Source organism: Girardinichthys multiradiatus, chromosome 1, assembly GCF_021462225.1.
Source record: "Girardinichthys multiradiatus isolate DD_20200921_A chromosome 1, DD_fGirMul_XY1, whole genome shotgun sequence".
NCBI lineage: Eukaryota > Metazoa > Chordata > Actinopteri > Cyprinodontiformes > Goodeidae > Girardinichthys > Girardinichthys multiradiatus.
In genome coordinates this window covers 36,069,362-36,085,676 of record NC_061794.1, presented here as the reverse complement: position 1 = coordinate 36,085,676, position 16,315 = coordinate 36,069,362, and the positions used below count along the sequence as shown (strand labels likewise).

Genomic DNA, 16,315 nt, shown 5'->3' with positions numbered 1-16,315 from the left:
AAACAGTCCACTTAGGAAGCAACACCGATTGACAATCAATTTCACATGCTGTTGTCCAAATGGAATACAGGGGGAAATCTTTGCCAGCTAGACTATATAAACCTCTGTGTGGAAAACATCATCCCCACTAGAAACTTGAGATGCTTCCCCAATAACAAACCTTGGATCACCAGTGACCTGAAGGACCTGCTTAACAAGAAAAAAAGAGCCTTCAGAGAGGGAGACAGAGAATTATTGAGGAGTGTACAGAAGCAACTTAGTCAAGATAAGAAACAGCAAGGAGGTGTACAAGAAGAAGCTGGAGAGCAAGCTCCAGCAAAACAATATGAAGAAGATCACAGGCTTCAAGCAAAAGGATGATCAGACCGATGGAGGTCTGGACAGAGCCAATGAACTGAACACATTCTTCAATAGGTTCAGTTCAGAAACAAGCTCAGCATCCTCCTCTCCTGCTCACAGCCAAACAGACATACCACCCTCCTTTGATCCACTGGACCCACAGCTGTCCAGTAACACCTCAAATGTTTTATCTTCCACCTCAGCCTTAGACCCTTCTGCTTCTGTTTGCCTTCAACCATATCAGAAGATGCTGATGCTTCCTTTGCCACCCCCTTCCACCTGTGTGTCTCAAGAAGTCAGGTGAAGATGCAACTGGAGAGACTGAATCGGAATAAGGCTGCAGGTCCAGATCATGTCAGCCCTAGAGTCCTTTGGTGTTTGCAGCAAGATGCTGCATATCTTCTATAAGTCTGTTGTGGAGAGTGTGATCTCTTCTGCTATCATCTGCTGGGGTAGCAGCATCAGAGCCAGGGACTTAAAAAAGCTCAACAAGCTGATAAAGAAGTCTGGCTCTGTTCTGGGGACCTCTCTGAAACCTCTAGAGATCATTGTGCAAAGAAGGATTCTTCATAAAATGAAGAACATTATGGAGAACCCTGAGCATCCTCTTCATGAGACTGTCCTACAACAACAGGGTGTCTTCAGTCAGAGGCGTCTTCAGATGTGCTGTAAGACAGAGCGCTACAGGAGATCCTTCCTGCCCACAGCCATCAGCATCTACAACGGCTCTTTGAAGAAACCTTCATAATGAGCTACAATAACATTTAATTTCCCTTTGGGATTAATAAAGTATTTTTGAATTTGAATTGAATTTGAATCGATCACCGGGATATTTAAAGACTTGTTTATAGAGAACCTTATGTAGTCACATCCACTCTTTAGCTCAATTAAGTTACATCAATTACCGGAGGAAATCGGAGTACCTGGGGAAAAAAAGGCCTGCACAGGAATGTGAGGAACTTGCAAGCTCCACACAGACAGTTCTCAATGCCAATCATTGGTATTACATCATTCAGGGAATTATGAATATTTACCTGGAGTCCTGAGGCTAAAAGCACCCTTCGGTGGTAGCAGAGGTTGCAGGTATGTGCATGCATGCGTTTGCAAGTTCCTTAATTTTTCACCAGTCTGATGAATTAATGTGGTGGATGGGTGTATGTTCTAGCAGTAAGGTGGAGCTCACCTGTGCCCAGTGTTTCCAATGTTTAATTCCTTCCATTATTTAAAATGGAAATAAAAAACTAAAAAAGTTCACAGAAAAAAATAATAAAATAATATAAATAATAAAAGGCTCAGGCGTTTACAAAGTGTTTGCATGACATAGCATACAAACACTTAGATTTATTTTTTTCTACAAGTATACTTCCAATTTGAATAACATATATTTCAATTCCTATTACTTACTTCATAATTACAAATCCAAATCAATTTTATTCATAAATCACATTTAAAAAGCAACTTGTTTAATCAAAGGGCTGTACAGTACTAAAACAAGTTGAACCAAAGCACAAATAATAATAAAATAGAATGAAAAACAATAGCAAAAATAAATCATACTATAAAGACTGAAATGGCTAAAATAAAAACAGAAACAAACAAACTCACACTGCGTCAAAAGCTACTGAAAATAAGTGTGTCTTAAGAGACATTTAAAAACACCAAGAGAAGAAGCCTGTCTAATTTTTAATGGCAACCTATTCCATAATTTTGGAGAACCGACTGAAAAAGCCCGATCTTCTCTAAACTTCAGCCTACTTTAATTTCTTATAAAGAAATTGTGACAAACCTTGGTGGGTAGTTAGGAAGTAGATGAGAAATATGTGCATCAGTCTTTTTTGTTTAGTATTTTTTTCCATATAGACGTCATCTCTTCTGCAGCCAGGCAGTGCCTGACATCACCTTGTCTGTGAGAATGCAATTCAGCATTCAACAATTCATGTATCAAAACATTCAGTTTGCTCTGGAGAGTTGTGCTATGTATTTTTGTCACTTCAGCTAATATAGTTATTGAAATATTTAAAACTATAAGGCAAATTTTTTGCCCCATTGAAAGAATTCAAAAATCATTAAAAAATCCGCAAAATTGAGCAAAACGTTTGGACTCTTTGACAGCTAACTACTTCCACCTATTTTAAGCTAGAAATTCAATTCAAAGTTTAAACGGGTCACAAGCCTTTACGCTATCTTTAAACATTTCATGTTTTAAATATGTATGTTATTTTTTTTAATTGCAATTTAAGTTTTATGAAATGTTTAGCAGTTTTAATTTTTACAATATAATCCAAAGATGCATTGTAATTATGAATATGAATATATTATTTAATATTAATACTTTAATATTTTTATTAAATAATATTTCGGTCTGTTAAGGGTTGTCCTGTGAATACCAGCCTAATAAGGCAGTTGTATTAGGACAAAATCGATAGGGATGAGCCAAGCTCTGACATTATTGAATAGCAAAACTCTGCACACACATGGAATGAATTCACACAATTTCTTAAAATACAAGAATTTATTAACAAAAATAAGTAATTTCAAAGTCAAACATATTTCAATTAACAAACTCTTTACTATGCTAAAACAATCCAACTAAACTACCAAGCAGAATTAAAGAATAAGGAAGACTAATGGGCTATGTACAATATAAACAAGTTGATCAATGAAGGTTGAAAACCATGACCGAAAGAGTGATGCAACATTACCATGCAATGTTATTTATGTATGAGAACCAATTATCTTGGAGAATCTGAAAGCGAAGTTAAGTTAGTCTTGGAACTAACGTAGGCAATAATCAGCATACCTTTAGACAACCATTTACAATGCAAGATCAGATAAAATATTATTTTAATAAAATATTTTAAAGAATGATTTGCTGAATAAAACCAACCTTCTGGATGACCTATTCTCAACGGTGTTTAATTAGCTGCCTTTATTTATTAAAATAATATTTAAAGAAATATTATTTTGAATAAGAACCAAATCTTTGGGAAATGGACTTAATTGACCTTTCGCAAAAGCCCCGCCCCCTTAGTTACTGTTACTACGCCCGTCGAGCTTTCTGTAGCCGATGGAGTGTTAGCGCATGTCATGACAGGGATAGCTTCTTTACCAGTGCGTGTTAGTATCCTTAATAATACACAATATTAACGAATATTATTCATAACCGTGATATTATCACCTCTAGAGCAGGACAATACTTGCCTTACCTTTGAGCAGATGTACGTATGCTTGTTAATTTTCGAGACATTCAGCTGGGAGTGAGGCCTTCCACACCGTTTTATCCATTGTAGGCACCGCTCCAGTTGTGTTTTCGGCTTTGGGAAGGGAAAAAACACAACTCCCCCAGACAAACTCTTAGGATACCTACTGTCTGATTTACATAAACCACAAGCGCATCGCTTCACCATCTTGGGGAATGTCGGACCTAGCTTACATAGCTAGAAATGCTAATGATGTGTGAATGGACAAGGACCGTTTGGGGGCGGGGTTTTGCGAAAGGTCAATTGTGTTACTTAGTTATCAAGTTTAGTAAAATAATATTTAGGGAGATATTTTACTGGATTGAAAACTAACAACCTTTTTGGGTAAATGATCTTTAGCAGGCCCCAGAAGGAGTGCCAGAGTCCAAAACAAAAATAACTCCCAATAAACAAAACAACAAAACCAAAGTCCATAATCTCCAGGGGCGCATAACAAAATCCAGGAGGCCGATGATCCGGAGACCTGCGATGAAGTAGCCAGCGATGAAGGAGCCGATGTCTCGGAGGTCTGCGGCGAGGATGCAGGCGCCTCAGAGGTCTGCGGCGAGGATGCAGGCGCCTCGGAGGTCTGCGGCGAGGATGCAGGCGCCTCGGAGGTCTGCGGCGAGGATGCAGGCTGCCTGGAGTCTGACAGCGGAGATGCCAGGCAAACCCACGAAGCGAAGAGTCAAGCAGTGTATGACGTGGGGAGATCCTCAGAGACTTGGCCCTGGCGTCCAACTTGGACCCAGGCAGAAACCCTGAAGACTTGGCCCTGGCGTCCAACTTGGACCCAGGCAGAAACCCTGAAGACTTGGCCCTGGCGTCCAACTTGGACCCAGGCAGAAACCCTGAAGACTTGGCCCTGGCGTCCAACTTGGACCCAGGCAGAAACCCTGAAGACTTGGCCCTGGCGTCCAACTTGGACCCAGGCAGAAACCCTGAAGACTTGGCCCTGGCGTCAGGCAAAGAGTCAGGCAAAGAGTCAGGCAAAGAGTCAGGCAAAGAGTCAGGCAAAGAGTCAGGCAAAGAGTCAGGCAAAGAGTCAGGCAAAGAGTCAGGCTCTGGTGTGTCAATCAAAGTCAAAAAGTCAGTCCGTATCTCCAGTAACACCCCCCAGAGGAAACTGAGCAGGTGCTCAGGACCAGGTCTTGGAGACAGCCCATCCATGGGCTCCACCGAAGCATAGTGTGGGAATGGAGGCAGCCCGCCCACGGGCTCCTCCGTGTCATGACGAGGCTCTGTAGACCCGGCGACGGCCGGCTGAGGCTCTGTAGATCCGGCGACAGCCGGCTGAGGCTCTGTAGATCTGGCGACGGCCGGCTGAGGCTCTGTAGATCCGGCGGCGGCCGGCTGAGGCTCTGTAGATCCGGCGGCGGCCGGCTGAGGCTCTGTAGATCCGGCGGCGGCCGGCTGAGGCTCTGTAGATCCGGCGGCGGCCGGCTGAGGCTCTGTAGATCCGGCGGCGGCCGGCTGAGGCTCTGTAGATCCGGCGGCGGCCGGCTGTGGCTCTGTAGATCCGGCGGCGGCCGGCTGAGGCTCTGTAGATCCGGCGGCGGCCGGTTGAGGCTCTGTAGGCTTAGCTGCATGCTGTGAGTCCAGAGGCATGGCTGCCTTAACGGCCACGAGAAGAGGATCGAAGGGACCTCCAGTGGAGAGTGGAGCTGGAGCGTCTAGCCATCCCTCTGCAAGAAACTCTTCTAGTAAAATAGTGTGCAAGTCAACCAGATCCTGAGGATTGATAGTCAAGTGAGGAACACACTCTAGGCAACGTGACTTCATAAGTTCCTTTTTGATCTCCTGCAACCCGGCCTGAACCCATGACGGAGCAGGAGGTTGTACCGACGACCGGAGACCAGCAGAGGGCATGACGAGCTCAGGTGCTGCTACTGCTGCTGCTACTGCTGCTGCTACTGCTGCTGCGGACATGGCAAGCTCAGGCGCTGCTGTTGCTGCAGCTGTGGACGTGACGAGCTCAGGCATTGCTGCTGCTGTGGACGTGACGAGCTCAGGCGTTGCTGCTGCTGCGGACGTGACGAGCTCAGGCGTTGCTGCTGCTACGGACGTGACGAGCTCAGCCGTTGCTGCTGCTGCAGCTGCTACTGCGGACGTGAAGAGCTCAGGCGCTACTGTTGCTGCAGCAGTGGACGTGACGAGCTCAGGCGTTGCTGCTGCTGCGGACTGCTTGCTGCGCTGGCGACATCTCCGACGAGATGGGGCAAGCTCTGAACTGGGAGAGTGCGCTGCAGGCAACTCTGGCTCCAAAAACGAGGAGGAAAAGTAGACTGGAGCTAGTGATTTACTCCGGGGATGAGGAGAGGGTCTGTGACGCAGCGGACCGGTACCCGGAAGAGGCCTAGCCAGTCTTGTGCCCTAAAACGGTGACCGCTGCTCTCTCTCCTCCTGATCCTGATGTGCGCTCTTCTCCGCGGCACGTCGGAAATACTCAAACAAGGCAATCATCTCTGGTTCTGCTTGGTCCTCTTTTGGGCTGGTTCCTAATGTCGGAGAAGGACTGTGGGTCGGACCAAAGCACAGACAAGAGCTCGGTAGCCGCATCATAACTTATTCCACACTCCAGGTAGTATGGCAAAACGAAGCATGAACAAAACATAGTCATGGTACATGTAGCATAAACGAAGTATAGACAAAGCATAGACATAGAAAAGTAGCGTAGCATAAACGAAGCATAGACATCACCGACATAGAAACAAGGAACCAGCGAGGAACTAAACAAACAGAACAACTAATATACACAGAGCACAGAGAGGGGAACAAAAGGCAGGTAATTAAACAAACAGGGAACAGGTGGGACAAGGAACAGGTGAAACAAATACAAAGGCTGAGGATGGGTGAAAGGACTGAAACAGAAAACACAAACTAAGCAAGAGAATAAATCAGAGGAGGAAATAAAGAACTAGAATAACTATGAACTAAAGTAAACAGAGAAACTAGAGGGGAACATAGAAACAATAACTTAAGAAATAAACAAAGAACCATAAGGAGAATCAAAATTACAAAATTATCATCAGAATCCAACACATACTGTTAAAATACCATTAATAAAAGGGTTAAAATGCATAAGCGTGGATGGCGCATTATGGCCGATCTTCTGTGTTTAAAATCACCCTTTAAATAAAGTTTGTCTTAACTTTAAAAAAAAAAAAACAGAACACATAAACTGAGCACATATGCTTACAGCTAATCTGCTGAGTTTCAACACAAACAAAACCAAACGTCATAAAACGAAAAATTTTGTGATTATTTCATTCTAAGTACTTATCTCTGCCCAAACCTAAAGTCTTACGTGAACCGTGCTGAGGAAAAGTTTAAAGAAAGCATCCACAGTGAACATAGGGTTAGTTGCAGCTAATCTCCGTAGCTGTGGGGTGGGGTCGGTTCGTCCTGTCGGCCAGCCAAACTGCACGTTACTGATGTAGCTACGGTGATGTGGTCCCGTTGTCCTTCCTTCAGACCGGGAAAACCGCTCCACTCAGCGTTGTAGAGACACGGTCTCTGCTGGGAACTCTCTGGAACACAGTTTGCTTCTGTAGACCTCAGAGAGAAAAGTCAAGCAACGCTTGTACCTTAATTACTCCCGTTCATGAATGAATACCGGATACACAAACAGCAATTAATTCCTACTTAACTTAGTGCATATGATCACGGGATTGTATGACAATCTTGGATCCAGTTTGAAGAGTTATGTCTGTTTGCCTGCAAAGAGACATTAGTGCGCTGTGTCCCTCCGTCCAGTTCCTCTGGGGACCCGTGCGGAAGAGGTCAGCTTGTTGCAAAAGCGGTGATTTTATTTGGACAGTGACGTCACGGGAAGTCCGCTGTTACCTCTTTTCCTGGCTGTGCTGGAAGTAGGTTAATGCGATTTATTTTGAAAGTTCCAGAAACGTTCGTACTGGCCTTTCATTTTGTAACCATGGCTGGGGTCCCAACAAATGTAATTTCCCAATGGACACAGTGTGCACTCTAGTGTCATTGAATCTATTTCGGGGGTCCGAACAAATTCTTCTTACTGGTTCAATTTTCGCTGTTCCTGATCTTCAGACCTTTCTGGCACTAACAATTCAAGAATTATTTTAATACCATTTACCGTTTTATCATTAAGTACGTTTGTTTCAGAGTACCAACTTTGTTCTTAGTCAAAAAGCTTAAAATTTAAAACCTCCAAAATGATAAATTTTTTTACATTTAGTCTCTAGTGATAGCCTAGGCTACATGCCAATATTTGCATTTTAGCAATCTTTATGAGTAACCAAAGGCCAATTAACCAAACATGTATGTTTCTGGGGTGAGGGAGGAAACCAGATTACCCAGAAAAAACCCAGATATGCACATGGGGAACATGCAAACTCCATGCAAAAAGACCCCAGGCTGGGATTTGAACCCAGGACCTTTTTGCTGCAAAGCAACGGTGCTAGTAACTGCTCAACTGCACAGCTGATTGAATGGAAAATATTTATATTTTATTTACAAAGTGATTTGAACATGGTTGTTGCTTTAAATAAAATGATAAAAAAATTTAAAATGCCAAATTTGAAATATTTTGGGTTTATTGATAAAATGTGAGGTACTACTGAACATTTCTCCCCTGTGCTGTTTTGCACCTTGCTAGTTTTGGTCATTTCTTTTTTTGGTATGAATTGGAGACAAAATGTTTTACACTGTCCATGTGTTATATCGTAGCTCCCAGAAAGACATTTTGCACCCCCTTTGACAACAGAGCATTTGAAGTAATTTTCTATACTCTGTTCACAGTCCACTATAAACAAATCTGGTTATATACCACCAAATAATATCTCACATCAGGAGATAATTGTTTTTGGTTGATTAGAGGTCCTATCATATTCAGGAGTCAGCTGACCCTAATGGGGTTCAGAACCAAAACAAATGGTGTAGTGCAAAGTTTACTTTAACAATATTTCTTTATAGTAGATTATAGTAATTACTTTCAATCAGCAGACTTTTCAATCAAGTATGAATATTGCACAGGTATGAATTGATGCATGGTTGGTACAAAACATTCCTTGACAGAAAGCTCCACCTTGTACCCAAAAAAGCTGGGTTCAAAAAATTCAAATGTACAGAGACATGAAATGGGAAAAGAGCAGAATGACCCAGAATAAGAAAAATAATGCAATGGTTTAAACGACTCCAGGGGAACTCCCGTCAAGTCATCCCTATGCGCTGTATTTTTGTCCCTTTCTTGTCCCTTATTATCCAATTTGTATCTACAAACAAACCGTTTTGTTTTAATGTACTTATATCATACCTAGGCCTACTCTGAGAAACTTCCTGTTGGTAGTTATTACTTAATGGAGTTTTTTTGTTTTGTTTTTGCAGTTGCATATTTTGTATTATTTTCGAGGGTACAATCTCAACAAAATGTTAAATTCTTACACCTAATTTATTAATATTTTACATGTCTTTATCTTAAAATTATGTACTACTCTCCATATCTATTTAAGAGTTTCCTCTTATAGGGCAGAGTAGGCCTGCTAATTAAGCCAAACTAACTCTGAGACAGTGATTAGCATCATGGCTTTAAATTTGTATCACAATATTTTGTCAAAACTGAAAATTAAAAATGTATCAGTCTTTTTGAGAATAAATCCGACACTATATATTATTGATGCTTGCATGGAAGCAACTGTGAAAAATACTTTCAACAACAGAACATCTTCAATTATAGTTTAATTGCACAATTGATCTCAGTTCTTACCACCTTTCTGTTTTTTCCTAATAACAATAAACAAAAAGCTATACAGTATTTGCCTATCCCTACTCTAAACAACTTCCTGTTGGTAGATATTACTTAATGGGGTCACATAACCCCACATATTTGCAGTAAACTTGAATTAGTATATGGAAAATTTATTTAATTTATACATTTATTTTTTATTTTAAAAAAAAGACATTAGGTCATCAGTTGTCAAAGCAGGTACAAAACATCTCCCTGGCGGATAGGAATTTATGCATAGTAACAAAATTCTAGCATTTTATGACACAAGCACCAGTCCATTTTCTCAAATATCAATCTCCATAACTGATGAAGATGGCCAACTGAGATAAACAGTAGGCATGTGTAAAACATGATCTGTCAGGAAGAAACTTTAGTGATGTGGATATGAAATGGTTTGTTGATGGGTACAAAACGTTGTTAGGAATGAATGAAATGACAATACATGGGTAGGAAATGGGGATACAGGTGAGCCTGAGGCAATACTTTAAGTACACAGGTATGACATGGTTTGCTTTAAGATACAAAACGTAAATAGAAAGGGACAAAATGGTAACATAAATATACAATTGTGTAGGAATTGGCAAAGGAGTAAAATTGACCTGCGGCAATTTTGTGCAACATTTTTTCCTATTCTGAACAGAGCAAAGGAGCCGACCACTCTCTGAGTCAGCTCCTGTTTACATTGTGGGAGGTCATAGTTCATAGTTGGAGCCTGTGGAATGTAATGTGAAGCACATGCATGCAATGTTAAATAACACTCACTCTGGATGTAATACCTTTACTCTGTTCTGTTTCTTTCCCGCTTCTTTTTTCTGCAACTTTTACACATCTGTTTGCTGTTTTGTGATTAATCCTGGAAAATGTAAAGAATCAATGAGCAGTGGGAGGGGGTTGGGCTCTTCTCGTACTGTTGGTGGCCCCATTTATCATATCTCCGCCCTCCAGTGTTCCAGCTCCCGTGAGGGCGGTTCTTTAAATTGTCCAAAACCTCCTCCTGTCCGGCGCCTTTTTTCCTTTATCTGCACGAGACGAGTCGCACGTGCGTTGTCTCGAACGCCGTTGGATTAAACTCCTCATCCTGCTGGTAAATATGTGTATTTAATATATTTTTTAAAATACGACTCTTTCATTTTAATTCGTTGCTGTCTTTAAAGCTGCATGAGCCGGGGTTTTGAATGGGCGGGCTGTGTGTTATATGACGAATAAAAGCTGGTAGCCTATCGATCGGCTTTTTAACCGGGTAACCGCATACAAATCAGCCACGGCTTAAAGGAGAACAATTCGACTTCAATTTTAAGACGGAGGCGATAAATCCGCGGGGGAGAAAAGGGTGAGTGTATAAAGGCGAGGTCTTAAGCTAGAACCGATTTGATGCAGTGTTTTAGTATTTTTACAACGAGCCTGTGGCTCCGGCAGGATACAGTTGCACGCTCTCAACGTGAAGCCGTCTTTTGTTGCTTCGTCCCGGGCTATCAGCCGATGGGCGGCCGCCTCCTCCGCTCGGATCCCTAGTGCCACTTTACAAAAATCCGAGCAAGCTTTCAGCCGGTGCTCCTAGCTTGCAAATGCAAACGAGCACACAGCAGCCATTGTGTGTGTTGGTGGATCTCTCCGCGTCCCCGGCGTGCAGACCTGCTGTGTGCACAGGCCTGATCGAGGGGGAACAGCAGCTATAGCATAGAACAAAATGGGGCCTCTAAGTATGGTTTTGTATAAAGGTGTCCAGTAGTCATTTGCAGGTGGTGTCCCTGTAGTATCGTGCTGTAGACCTCTTGTGTAGCAGGGCGCCGATGAGACAAAAATAGAGCTGGAAATAAGCGCGGATTAATTGAGTTAAACGGTGCGCGGTTAGGTCGGTCATTTGGGTTTGTTGTTGCGGTCAGTGAGTTTAGTGGCCCGGCTACTCCTCATTTCTATATGTTTAGTGTATATACTCGACGCCTCGTCTTCCACCAAGGCCAACGGGTTTGATTTTTTTGTTTTTGTTTTATTGCATAGGTCGAAAAGCTAAGCAAACATGAGCGACAAGGGTACAGTCTCATCAAAAGACAAGGAGGCGACAGAGAAGAGAGGGCGTGGAAGACCCCGCAAGCAGCCCCAGGTTAAATCCTCAGACGTAAGTGGTCCATTAACTTCTATCTGCTCTCTGGTTTGCATGTTCTGCTACTACTAACCTCATACTCACCAGAACAAGGCCTATGTAATAAGACCTGCAAATAGATTTCAACGTCTTATTTGCAGATAACCAACTTAACTCAGTTCGCATCTGTTACAGCTGATGCTCCTGCAGATAATGCTGCAGGTAAAAGGGTCATACATGTCAGTGTCCTTCTGAGGCGAAAACTGAAATCAGCCTAGATATGCCAGCAACACGATGGCCTTGTGACCATTTGTTCAGTTGCTTATCAATGCAGAGGTTTACAATATACTTCCTCCCTGGTTTGCAAGCAACCAGTAACCCAACACCTTTAAACTGGTTTTAACCCCCCTCACACACTATTCCACACTCCAGGCCCACCTCCACTCCCTCACTGTGATGCATGACATAGCAGAGGCAAAGTGCAGAGGGGATCATATAGATGGCCCTCAGCCTGCTGTGTTTTACTATTGAGTTGCTCTGTTGCTAAGCGCTGTGGTGATAAACACTCCAGAAATGCAACAGTAGACAAGTCGGCCATGACACAGCTTCTAACCACAAGGTACGCACGAAAAGGATGACTCATGTCATGCTGAATTCACCTAACTCTACAAGGTGATGGTATTTTCCTGATTGCCTATGGGGCTGCTAAACGTTTTGTTTTCAATTCTTAGGAAAGTGTTTGACTTTATTATTGGTAAATCCACAGTGGTAAATCATAGGTTATTTATGGCATGGCTGTGAAGTCTTATAATGTGCAAAAGAGTGCATTGTTCTTAGTTTTCATGTGTTTTCTTGTATACTAACTTAGACCTGTTTTCTTTTCAGGAGGCAAGTGGGTCCCCAACTCCAAAGAGGCCCAGAGGGCGACCAAAGGGCAGCAAAAACAAGTCGACTGGCAAGGGCAAAGTAAGTCTCTTCAGAGAGTTTCTGCTGCAACCGAAAGCCTGCAGAAAGACTGATCCGACCTCAAGATGTCGCACACGGCAGTTGATGTACCATCTTTTCTAGAATAGGCCTTTCCTGTTAGAAACCCCAGATCCCTTTTGGTTAAGAAAAGCTTTGAGCAGCAGCTAACCTCATCTGTCTTAAGGACATCAGGCTGTGACATACATTTTTTGACTACCACCTAGTGGTGTCAGAAATAGCTTGGCAATTGTTTCCCACTGTAAAAAGATCTTGGTTTGCTGTCCTACCCTTGGTTGGGGGTATGGAAGAGGGCGGGGGTGATGATGCTCACTCTGTGCATCCTGTCCTCCAGCTTCCTGCAGCTTGTCACATGCACTGCGCGGTGCAGGTGCCGTGGCCGCAAGACTGTTTCCAGGCTGACATTGAGCAGCCCCTCCGCCTCCAGCAGGCACACAGCCCTAGTTCTCCTCTGCCTGTCGTCTCCATAGCAACAACTGTTTTTTCCCTCTTCCTTCACCCCAACCCTTCCAGCTCCCCTGTGCTTTTGCTTGCTATCTATGGGAAAAGGAGAAATGGAGGGAGTTCAAGAGACACGCGAGCTCACTGATATAGGTTTAGAAGCAACGGAAGGTTTGTGTCTCCGCTCAGTTTCACCAGCTGTCTCTGAGCCTTGGACCAGGTGGCCAGCGAACTGGAGTGCCCTGTGTACAGTTCCCGTTGGCCTTTCAGATAATAGCAAATGAACCCAATGCCCTCTTTCTATCAGTCCAGTCGTAGTGGTATGACTGCCACCTAGAGGCAGTTTATGAAAATTGTGTTTTGTACTCTAGCTGAAAACTCTACAACTCGCTGAGATCACAACTTGATAATGAGAACCCTGTAATAACCTTGGTGATCTTGTGCTGTTTCATTTCACAGAAAGCAGCTGGAGCCCCATCTGCAGGAGGAAAACGCAGGGGAAGACCCAAGAAGGAGGTGAGTTGCTTATTTTGCCCATTGCACCTGAAGGAAAATCTAGGTTCATGACCCCAGTAAATCATCTTCCAATTTAATAATTTTGGTTTGATCAGAGGGCCTAATCTGTTTATATTAGGAAGAGTCAATTGGCCCAAATGGGGATCAGAAGCAAAATATATGGGAGTGTAAAGCATGATTCAAAGTAAAAAAAAAAAAAGATATACAATTTAAAAAAAATAATACATGAGATTTTAGCATTTTGTGACGCGAAATATTGAACTACATTAGACAAGTGCATAATCCATGGTTAAAGTATATGGGTATTAAATGGCTTTTTTACATGTATAAAATGGAAGTAAGTCGGGACTAGTTGGCAAAGGTGCAAGTTGACTCCGAATCGACTGTAACAAATTTGATAAGCCAATTATCTCCCGACTAAATTATTGGAATGAATGGTGGGTGGTATTGCATATACTTGATTATCTTGGCTGCCTTTTTTAAGATTGTCCCATTCACACAGAGGAGCCATTTCTTACAAGTTTCTACTTGCTAGCATATGTGCTAGCATTTTGGAGATTTGCAAGATCAGTGGCCTAAAGCAAGAACTTGAGGTTTCGTAGTAACATTCTGTGATGTGCACAAGTGGTTTGGGTGTGCTCCAGAAGGCGTCTGGATTTCATTAGTCACAGTAAGGAGTGACCCAAAATTGCCCTCCTTAACTAGCCCACCCATGTTTGTGTTTTGTTTTTGTTGTTTTTTTTTATGAATGAACATCTTGTAGTGAGTGAGTGGAGGAAATAACAGGATGGCTCATTGTGACTCACCAGTTATGAATCACTTTTCACTACAGATGCTTCACCCTTCCCCTGGGTGTTTATTTTTTTTTTCATGCCACAGTGATTTGTCAAAGAAGACTTGTAAAATGTTTTATTATGACTTTATTAAAGGCGAAAACGGTCACATTGAGGCATGAATCACAGGCGGCTATTGTCAATGCGCATACAGAAAGTTTGACTTTTATTTTTCTGTCACAGGAGAAGGAGGAAAAGGCATCCCAAGAATCGTCTGAGGAAGAGGAGGAAGAGGACCAGTAATTCAACACACGCTACCTCACTCAACATACTGACTTACTGTTATCCAGAAACTGGGCTGTATCAACACCAGTGCCACCACATGACCACTGTTCACGACAAAGCCCCCTCCCTTTGCCAAAGGACGGGGTTAACACAGTACATATATCATGCAGCAGCACTGGATTTAAACAAAATGGACTTGATCAAGCATAGATCTAAGTATTACATGACAGGTAACAGCCCTTCTTCTACACGTCATGTTATCACAAGTCTTTTATACTGGACAAGGTGTGCTCTGAGGAGCCTGGGTGTTTTTGGTCTCCCCTAAGGACAGTTAGGACATTTTTCCTCTGCTTAGTGTCATTTCTTGCATCTGCAATAGAACACATAGACCTTCTTGTTTTGTACTGGACAGAGGTAAATTTTACCCATTTGCTGTTAGTTTTTTCCTACATGTGAGTGAAGTGGTTAACCTACCCTTTGCATTGTATTCTAGATGGAGATGAGCTTCAGCGTTTAGGAAGAGCATGGGTTACTAATGATAGGTGTCCGTTTCATGTCGAGGTCATTTTTATTTAAAAAAAATCTCTGGACGGATTTGAGCATCTTGGACCTGGATGCTTTTCCTGTAGAGCAGTATAGATTTTAGAGACGCTTATCAAAACATTCTCAGTCCTTTTTGCATGTAGTGGGGAGATGTAAAGTAAGTTTTGGTGTTTTTCATCAGAATACTCTGATCAGACTTGCAGTTTGCGTTCCTCTGGGTTACATACCATTTAAAAGAAATCATGAGTGTGCTGCTTTTTGTGTTTTTATAACTCGATTCTTTTTGGTATATATTTAGGCAGTTTTAGGCTGAAAAGTAATGTCGTTTCTTCAGGGAGCTTTTACAAATGTGGTTAGACTTTATTTTGTCCTTCCCTTTCCCTCAAGCGCTCACTCAGTCACTGCAATTGGTCAAACAAGGAGTATGATTGTAATAGTGGATAGTTGGTGGCACTACTATCCAACAGGGCTGTACATTTTTTATTTCTCATTCCATTTAGCCACCAGTGCTTAACCTAGCTTCTTCCTCACTTGGTAAATGTAACAAACTTATTTTCTGAAGGTGTGTGTTGTATGCTGTCTACTACAAATATTGTTTTTTTCCATTGTCAGGGAACTGTATCCATAGTACACATAACTGGGTTTTTTTTGTTGGTTTTTTTTGGTTCCGTTTTTCCCGCACACACCTAAGCTGCTACAACCTCAGTTACAAAACCCCGGAAAACTGCAAACAGGCAAGACGAAGCCTGGGTTCTCATACCTCAATTTAACAGCTTATTTCACCTACCGATTGCATTTAACTGGTTTTCTTTTTTATGTAACTTCTGACAAAAGTTATTTTGGGTTGTTTTGTTTTTTTGTTCATCAAGTTGACTAGGTATAAAGTGTAGTTGTGCGCCAGACTTTGCAGACAGTTTTTTAAATGTCTGAAGCAAGTCAGGGAGACCTGTCAGCTCAACGATTGTGTTCGCTGACTGTGGTAGACTAGCAGGTGGTTTTTTTTGTTTTTTTTTTTCTGCACTGAAATGTTGGATTTTTATGGACAAATGAGTTTGTGTAGACTAGGCCCTCTTCAATGTTCAGTCGGGCACAGTGTGTTCTGCATTAATGCACAGAGCGACTCTTACCATATTCATTCAAGTCGTACAGTCTCCATGTCTTCTATTTGTCCCCTTCCAATTACACAACTGTATCTAGTCATTTCTCATCATGCATTTGTTGATTTATATACTGTAAACTCAATAGGATGGGATCATTCTTTTTAATGTACACCTATATAAATGTACAATGTCTATATTTCTATGGTGCCCTACAATTTGTATCAGAAATGGTCAATAAAGAGAACTTTCTTTGTCAT

General features: G+C 42.3%; 1 protein-coding gene across 4 annotated transcripts; it reads left to right on the top strand.

Moving 5' to 3' along the window:
* The first annotated feature begins 10,266 nt into the window (after window positions 1–10,266).
* Window positions 10,267–16,314, top strand: hmga1a (high mobility group AT-hook 1a). 4 transcript variants are annotated; one of them, XM_047374462.1, is made up of 5 exons: window positions 10,267–10,420; window positions 11,335–11,452; window positions 12,302–12,382; window positions 13,301–13,357; window positions 14,374–16,314. In XM_047374462.1, exons 2-5 carry the CDS (start codon window positions 11,354–11,356, stop codon window positions 14,431–14,433), a joined length of 297 nt encoding a protein of 98 aa, XP_047230418.1. In that variant the 5' UTR covers window positions 10,267–10,420; window positions 11,335–11,353; the 3' UTR covers window positions 14,434–16,314. The 4 variants fall into 4 exon arrangements, with proteins under 4 accessions (XP_047230418.1, XP_047230424.1, XP_047230443.1 ...); XM_047374468.1 differs by lacking the exon at window positions 10,267–10,420 and adding an exon at window positions 10,520–10,666; XM_047374487.1 differs by lacking the exon at window positions 10,267–10,420 and adding an exon at window positions 10,702–11,214.
* Window position 16,315: the final 1 nt, after the last annotated feature.

Coding starts and splice junctions, on each gene's coding strand:
- hmga1a (XM_047374462.1), top strand. CDS start 11,354: ATGAGCGACAAGGGTACAGTCTCATCAAAAGACAAGGAGGCGACAGAG. Junction 11,453..12,301: donor CCCAGGTTAAATCCTCAGAC/GTAAGTGGTCCA, acceptor TTTTCTTTTCAG/GAGGCAAGTGGGTCCCCAAC. Junction 12,383..13,300: donor AGTCGACTGGCAAGGGCAAA/GTAAGTCTCTTC, acceptor TTCATTTCACAG/AAAGCAGCTGGAGCCCCATC.